At 40.9% G+C, this 8,640-nt stretch overlaps 1 protein-coding gene across 5 annotated transcripts in view; it reads right to left on the bottom strand.

Annotated features, from left to right (window-relative positions):
* Positions 1 to 8,640, bottom strand: part of Nab1 (NGFI-A binding protein 1) — a 40,629-nt gene that overhangs the window by 3,494 nt on the left and 28,495 nt on the right. For 3 of the 5 annotated variants that reach the window (XM_031367427.1, XM_031367425.1, XM_031367424.1), the window contains exons 5-7: positions 6,015 to 6,104; positions 3,978 to 4,140; positions 1,352 to 1,468 (exon numbers count right to left, since the gene is read on the bottom strand). In XM_031367427.1, the coding sequence (XP_031223287.1) occupies positions 1,352 to 1,468; positions 3,978 to 4,140; positions 6,015 to 6,104 (370 nt within the window). The remainder of the gene's footprint in view (positions 1 to 1,351; positions 1,469 to 3,977; positions 4,141 to 6,014; positions 6,105 to 8,640) is intronic. The other 2 variants (XM_031367426.1, XM_031367428.1) reach the window with 1 other exon arrangement.

Below are 8,640 nucleotides of genomic sequence, written 5' to 3'. Positions count from 1 at the left end.
TTTTTTTTTTAAGATTTACTTATTTTATATATGTGAGCACTCTGTTGCGGTTAGTTGTGAGCCACCATGTGGTTGCTGAGAATTGAACTCAGGGCATCTGAAAGAGCAGTTAGTGCTTTTAACCACTGAGCCATCTCTCCAGCCCTATTCTTTTTCTGTTTTTTTTTTTTTTAAAGATTAGCTGGGTGAGTAATGGGGTTGAGGTGGCATTTGGGGGAGGCTGTGGGAGGAGAGAAGTATGATCAAAGTATTTGTGTAAAACTCTCAAAAAAAAAAAAAACAACTAAAATTAAATCTTAAAAAAAAAAAAAAAGCCAAAACTCTTCCTTAGGAATTAACTTTGTTCTGTTCAATGAAAAATCCCAGCTTAACTAAATCTCCATGTAGCAGCGATACCAAGTGCGTCTCCAGGGTGAGACAAATATGTCCAATGTAATTGCACTATTTCTTTTACCTAAGGTCTTCAAAGCAATCTGGGTTTGTAGGGAACATGTGAGTTTGTTAAGGAATTTATAGAAGTGGTTGCCTTTTCATGTTGCTTAAGATATGAGACCAATTTGCTATCATCTTAGGGTAATTCCATCCTCACCTTCTTTGACAGTCAATGTGAAATGGTGACCAAGTGGTCAAGGTACAGAACCTGACTCAGGGCATAGCATCTACTCCTAGGAGCATGAACATAAAGACACAGACTCTCTAGATAAACTTCGCAGTGGAGCCTCATTCAACCATCAGCTGTAAGGACAGGTTCCTCCCGACTTAACATACAGACCCAGTGAACTGCCCAATCTCAGCTTCCCCATCTATAAAATCAGCAACTGTGACCAAGTGATTCCTAAAGGTACTTTTTTATTCAAAAGCTGAATGATACCAGACTTCCCTCACGGGTGCTGGTAACCACTATCTAACGCCATCCAATTCATTTTACTAGAGTACACAATGTGCCTATCATTTCAGACACCCGTCAACCTGACCCTAAAATGTATCAGCACAAAAAGTCAGGTCCTGGTACTCAAGGCTCTCTCGGCACAAGGACAGACGCAGAACATGCCTGTGACATACCACGGCAATGTCAGGAAAGGAAAGCCAGCCCAACTCAGCATAACCATTCAGCTTAAACTAACTTCAGGTCGGAATCCATGGCTGGTTAAATCGTCTTAATCTTTACAACTCTTCCCTGACATTCCTTATAGTATGATTCTCAAAGAGGCTGGCTAATTATTTTGGCAATCTATAATTTCCAAGGGGAACTGACAAGTAATGCAGTTCAGTGGGGAGAGAAGCGGGAGAACAGAGCTAAGGGAATGCTAATGCTGTCCAGGTTTTCTGTGGTTGCAGACTGTATTCTCACCTGATGAGTGGGACTTGGCCTCACTGGAGTAAAGCCTACTCAGCTCCCCATCCACCACAAAATGATGGGGCTGTCTGTTCTGCACACTAGGAATTCGGAGATTCAAAGGTCTTTCTCCTAATGAAAGGAAAGAAAGAAAAAGAAAAAGAAAACAAAGTAACATTTTAAACAGTCCCTGTTTTTTGTTGTTCGGTCTGTTTGATTTTTATACATACAAACATTCACAAGTTGCCAGAGCACACTTTACTGAGAATGAGAAGAGTCAAGAGGCTCTGGAGCATTTATAATAGCCAGGAAACGACATTTAAAATAATAACTTGGGAGGAAAATGTCACGTCATTAATGTTAGTACCTGGCATATATAAACTGCTGGGGTATACATAAGAGCTAAGATGAACCAAGCAAGAAATGGACATTTCTAGAAGCCCTCTAACACTGAGTTATTACAGCTCTTCTGTAAGACATTTTCCTTTATAACCATACTTTATAACCATATACTAGGGCATGCCATTAACTAACCACACATTTAATAGTAGAGAGACAGATAATGGTTTGAGCCAATTATAGTTTTTTTTTTAAAAAAAAACATAATCCATGAAGAAATAATTACTACAAATACTGTAAAATGATTTATGCATTATACTATCTGTCATAGCAACTTACTTCCCACAGCAGGTTATCCTGGTGTCATGAATTAATCACCATCAAATCGTTCATAATTGTCTTTGCTTAGATGTTAATTCTTAGCCACTAAGAAGGGTCAGAGAAGCTAAGGAAGACCTCAGCTAAAACGTTTCTGTCAAGTGTTAGAAAGGAAATCTTTGCTTTACTCTGGTGTTGTGATGGAAGGTGACATTTCATTTCATGGCTAGAGAATGCTTACTAACAAGGTATTCTTATTTGGATTGGAAAAAATTCTTTGTCAATACACATCAGACAGGGCTAACATCCATGACATATAAAGGAGTGCAGAAATCAGTTACAAAAGCCTCTAACCTTCCAATTAATATGTGAACTAATGAAATGACAAGGTAATTCTGCAAAGAAGAAATATACACACTCCCTGAATATCTAGAAAATGGCTCAACATTCTCAGCTATCATGCAAATTAAAATTAAATTTCTGCATCACTCTAGTTGGAGTGGCTGACATTGAGTGAGCAAGCAAGTGCCAGAAAGGACACAGGGCAAGAAATCCCTACTCACTGCTGGTGACAGTAAATGCTGGTGCAGCCACCTTGGAAACCAGTATGGAGGGGCCCGCAGTGTTCTGGAAACCCTACAACAGAGATGTGCGCACATCTGCTTATTGCTGCACTGCTCAACAGCTAAGATATCATCAAGCCCACATGTCCACCAGCAGAAGAGTAGGAACATGAAGCACAGGTGCACAGGGGAGTTTTATTCAGCCAGAGAGAAAAATGAAATGATAACGCTCATAGGGAAGCAGATGGAATGGGAATCATATTATATTAAGTCAAGTAAGCCAAACTGGGAGACAAACCCCATAGTTCCTTTTGTATGTTGAACTGAGATGTGTGTGTGTGTGTGTGTGTGTGTGTGTGTGTGTGTGCGCATGTGTGCGCACGTGTGTGCACGTGTGTGTACGTGTGTGTGCGTGTGATGAAACCAGAAGGGATGATAGGAAGAAGGAATTTTAGGGGAGGGTGACAAGAGAGAGGGTAATATGGTATGTGTTACAAGAAAGGGGCTGTTGGAAGGAGGATACTGCATGAAATACCACATCAAAACCTGTTACTTTGCATGAACTTAAATCATCTTTTAAAAGATGGACTCTTACTTGGTAAAAGAAGTTATTAACAATACTAAGCACTTGCTAGAAAGTAAATAATACATAAAGTAAGACAATATGGAACTACCGTTTTCCTTCAGTATAGTATTTCCTGATATCTGAAGCTGCAGGACCGATTTACAGGTTTACATGCCATTTCCCTCCACTTGAGGCCAAGCTCTGCATAAGCAAAGATATCTTTTGCACTGCTATACCTTCTGGGCTTGGAGGCATGCCTGGCATATAGAAAACACTTCAAAAAATCTCTTCAATGAGTGGATGACAATGACATGGAATTTTCTTCATGCTGAAGATATGAGAAAAGCCAAAAAATTTTCAGAGTAGTAAAAACACTCGTGACTCAGCTTTCTAACACAGACTTGTGTTAGGAAACAAATAAATGCTTTAGACAAATTGATTTTTGAAATTTGGAGAAAGATGTCTCTACCATTTTGCAAAGGTGAAGGTGTACCCCAGTGGAAGGCCCTAGGTTCAACCCCAGCACCAAGAGTAAACAGGCGCTCTCAGCAAAGAGGGATCCTGGATGGGGGCTGCATCTTTGGGGAAATGGGCTGGATACCTACATCCCTGTCCTGACCAAGCCTCTACAAGACACATGTGTAAACTATAGTGTAGGAATAATAAAATTTAAGGATTTTTAGAAATTAAAATATATAAGATACAGGATGAATACTTTCCTTTGAAAACGGACTAGTGAAAATGGATTTCCAAAGATATAATCCCTTCAAAACGTCAAGCTTTTAGCCCCTTCCATTCTCCCTACTTCTCCTGGAAAGGCGAGTGGCTTTGAAGGCCAGTCACTGCAGAGGCGCACCTTGTCCATCAGAGCTATCAGAAGGCAGGCCGCCATCAGGGCTCTGCTCTCCGGAGCTCTGCCTGTAGAGCCCGGCCGTGAGTCTCCTCTCCTGCTGCAGCCTCTCGAAACCCGCCTGGGCACACAGGAGCTCCATCTGCTTCACCATCCCCTTTTCAGCCTGCTAGTAAGTAAAGCAAAAATAAAAGCAATAACTACAGCATTCTAGAGTTCTTCATGGCCTAATGTTGCCAATTTGAGACACCAGAAAATACATTTAGTATTTATTAAAAGGAGCTCACACTTCCTATGGTATGATTGCCTCCATAAATATGAATACATGTTATAAGATACTAGGTTTGTTCAAAAGGTTGCTTGTCGGTCCCATAAAGAGAATTCTATGTAAACTCAAAACCAATATAACCTTCACTTTGTTTCCCAAGGTTCTGAATCCTTTAAAGGATTTCCCCTTCTTTCTATTAAAAAAAAAAAAAAGAAGGAAAGAAAGAAGAAGGAAAAAAAAAAAAGAGCCCAAGAGCACCAGCAACATCTGCTGTCAACTGCTTTGAGCACAGGGTGAAATCCTGGCATCTTATTTTAGGATTTGGCGCTACCCAGATTCTGCTGATGACAGCCTGCTTGGAGGAGAAAAGGTGTAAAATGCTTGTCTAGAAGAACAAGACAAACACACCTCCCACCAAAATTAAACAATGCAAATTATGCAGAGACGCATCCCTGCCAGCAAGGATCTCTGCCTCCATCCCAGAGTGAAGCAGCATTTTCCAAGTAAGCATAGATGGACACGCTTAGAACAGAAGGCTGCTGTGTGACATATGAAGTCACCTCTGCACGTGTGTCAGAAGCCCCCTCTCTATGTTCTGCTCTAAATTACTTGCATGTGATATTCAAAGCAGTGTCTATATGACATTTGCCAATGAAGTAATAGTCAAAATGCAGATATGATTCATTATCATGTTATATAAAAGTACTATAAGAATGCCACTATATAAAATTGGTTACAAAAGTCATGATTCACAATTTTAAAGATCAATAGATGGAACACATAATGGATTAAAAAAATAGGAGAAATGCCCTTACTACTTTTCTAAACAAACCAGATCAAAGGTAACAATAACTTTATTTCAACCAGTTAACTGAGGACATTTCAACAGGCCATTCTGGGAGGGAAATACAGTAGCAAGATTTGGCAACACTAAATGGGCCTGCAAACAGATCTGCAGTTCTGTCTGAAAGGGCCATTCACACACGGACTTTGGAAATGTCCATTTCTGAGCACATACATAGTTAAAAATTTACTAAAATCTGGGGGTAGGAGGATGGCTATTGCAGCACACAGTACTGGCTGCATAAGCCTGAGAAACCAAGTTCAAACCCCAGCACCTACATGAAGAACTGAGCTGGGACCCCAGCAGTGGGGAGGCAGATCCAGGTGGGTCCCCGGGGCTCTGCAGCCAGCTAGCAGAACAAACAAGAACAAGGCCAACGAGAGTACTGTCTCAAAAAATCAAGATGGGTGGACCCTGAGGAACCATACCCAAGGTTTCCATCTGGCCTCTAAAAACAGGTGCACACATGGGTACTCATACCAGCACCCTTGTGCACCACACAAGCATAAACCCCTTCACATACACACAGAAATTAATAAAATTATCCAAAGCTACACACTAATTTAGCAATTCTTCAGTAATGCTCTAAAAGGGGGTAAGAGTTACAATGGTGACAATATGTTATTGAGATCTTTTGCTATTATTTTACCTAAGAATTATAACAAAATGGCTGTTTTCCCTGAGACTCAAAGAACGTGTCACTTCCTAAAGAACTACAGAGAATAAGTAACATCTTATCAGATTTTGTTCATGAACCAAATGAAACCAAGATGTTCCTGCCATCATACAGATAAAGCTGAGGACCAGAAAACATTGAACAACAACCAGAAACAAACTCAATCCTTACAAACCTCAAGCGGAAGCTAGCAGAAACACCCACCCACCCCCAATCTCCAGCTATGCCCATGAGAGTCTATGGTGGGTGTGTTACCTGTGAACCGAGACCTGCAAGCTCCTCACTCTTGGCTCTGGCCTGCTGGAAGAGTGTTGGCACAGATTCCTGGAAGTCCGGAAATCCATCCTGTGGGGCAGATCACAAGGCCTGGATAGTCAGACTTTGTTACCACACAAAGCATAAACAACACTGCCCTGAGTCATAAAGAATCCGAGATCTTATTGTAGAATATTGCATTTCGGTCTTTGAAGCTACCGTGTCTTATTTTCTACAGTAAGACTACAAAGGAACAAGATGGGAAATCCAACCCTCTCCAGCACCAGCAGTGTCAAGCAGGCTTTATGACCACAGAGGCAAGAGTCCCAACCAGCACCCCCTCACACACACTTGCCTGCTCGCCTCCCCGCCCTAGGCTCATCTGCTCACCCGCTAACCAGCTCCCCTCCGCACCCCCAGGCTCACCTGCTCACCCGCTAACCAGCTCACATAGACACAGAGCCTTTTCCTACTTCTAGTTTTATGAAAAGCACTGAAGTATTCCCATGAAAGTAGCATTTTTTTTTCTATAGTTTTGACTACCCAGTACAAAAAAACATCAAGAGGCAGAACCCTCCACCAGGAAGCCACCTTTGCTGTCTAACATTGTTGCAGTGGTCTTCAACCGTACAATTATGTGGTTGAAACTTCACAACTGTAATTTTGCTACAGTTATGAATCCTAGAGAGTATGTGACATGCAGGATATCTGACCCTGTGAAAGGGTCATTTTACTCCAATGGGTTCCTGAGTCACAGGTTAAGAACCAGTGGTTAAAGGCCTCATATGGATGGTTTATGTGCTTCATCCAGTATAACTTTCCCTGCTGGGACTGGGAACTGTTGGGCTTTTAAAAATATTTTTTGTTAATTATTTTAGTTTTGACATATAAAAGTTGATACATTACAGTTGCATAAGCTTGTATGTTACCCTCTGGTTTATATATGACCTTGTGTAGTACCATGATTTGTACTGCTCTGAAGTCTAAAAGGGAATTTGCTTTAGAAATTTAGTAAATAGCCATATTGCCATGTTTTTTTTTTTTAATTGTTTGTAATCTGTCTAGTAAAGATCTAAAGTAAAAGGAAAAATTAAATTGCCACCCAACTTGAATTTCCCAGTACTGTCCACGAGTCCCCTTTGTCAGGATGGGCCTACAATGACCTACAGTACCTGTCCTCCCGAGTTAGTCTCTTTGGGGGGAAGATAAAGGACAAGAGAATCTTTCTGAGCTACTGAGAAGACCAAGTGGGAAGAGATGATGAGATCATGGATTTATCATGTGACAGGTGTAACGTGAGAACAGTAACATATATGATATGTATGGAACACACCATTAATTTTAAGTTCTTTTTTTAACTGCCTGTTTGCTGTTCTGTAAAAGGCTGCTATATATGAAGCTACAGGTAACTATGATGGCTTTAGTAAGGAAGCCTTAAGGGAAGGCCACTAGGGCCTACTTACAGAAGCCCTCGTTACCAATGCAGCTTTCCCTTTGTGGGATAAGCTACATGCTTTTAACACTGGGAGAACAATTTGTTTGAAGTCAGACATGAAACAACATGATTGGAAGTAAAAAGTAAATAACTCTGACATTGTGAGACCACTTCATGTACCTTCATATCCAACTGTACTTTCTTAGTATTGAAGACACTCGCCTTTCTAGCTCCTACACTGCTGAATAGAAATGCATAGACTGTAATCAGTAGGTGAGCTAGAGTCAATCTTATATAAGAGCATGAAAGTATACCATTCTCTTGGTTATTCCGTTTTTCTTCTAAGATTTCTTTTTTACTCCTACAACTCCAGCCTCCATTCGAGCAAGCTTCCTTTAAGCTCAAACTAGTACACTTGGATCAAGCATCAAGGAGATTGCCCAACAACAGCCCTGCTGGCTTTCAGAAGCCCAAACTGTACCGGTTCCTATTTCACAGGCATTTTCTACTTAACCCTCATAAACAATGCTCGTTTCCCCTGTTCTATAGCTATAGACACCAGCTTCAAGCCTAAGCTCAATGCGTACAGCCCTAACATGAAGATATTTCTGAAACTTGACTATAAATAATAGCTACTTTTCATGAGAACTGACTGCAACTTCGTAATTTGTGCTGGGTTTGAAGTTTATCTTATTGCTAACCCTGGGATGTGGAGCAGACCATTTTGTCCCTGGGTATATACTGTCCCATTTGTAAGAGGGACACTATAGCAGCCCTGAGGCTAATTTATACAATCATTTTTTAGGGAAACAAAATAGTGCAAAGAAAATACTTACCTCAGTGCTTGGTACATATGAATTACCCACAAAAAATATTTCTCTCCATTTAGAAAGTTCAGCCTCAAGGCCACCAGGTTTAATTAACATAAAACAGAGCAGTATAGGTGACTTACCCATCCCTTTGTTATATAGAGGAAAAGGATGTATCTTAGGAATATATGCACAGTATAGCTCTCCAAGTGGGAGCAAGAAAATGCTGGGAATACTGGGAGGGGGATATTTTGGTGAAAAGCATAATGGGATTCTGAAAGCACTTGGGGCTACAGCAGCAGCCAGGAAAGGCATGCTTCTGCGCCCTGACAAGCAGTCCATAGAGGCCATCGATCAAAGACCTCGAACTTTGGGAAGGCGG

The sequence above is a fragment of the Mastomys coucha genome, unplaced genomic scaffold, assembly GCF_008632895.1.
Source record: "Mastomys coucha isolate ucsf_1 unplaced genomic scaffold, UCSF_Mcou_1 pScaffold14, whole genome shotgun sequence".
NCBI classification, from domain to species: Eukaryota; Metazoa; Chordata; class Mammalia; order Rodentia; family Muridae; genus Mastomys; species Mastomys coucha.
Note: the sequence above shows the minus strand (reverse complement) of the source record. Positions and strands in the feature narration are given on the sequence as shown.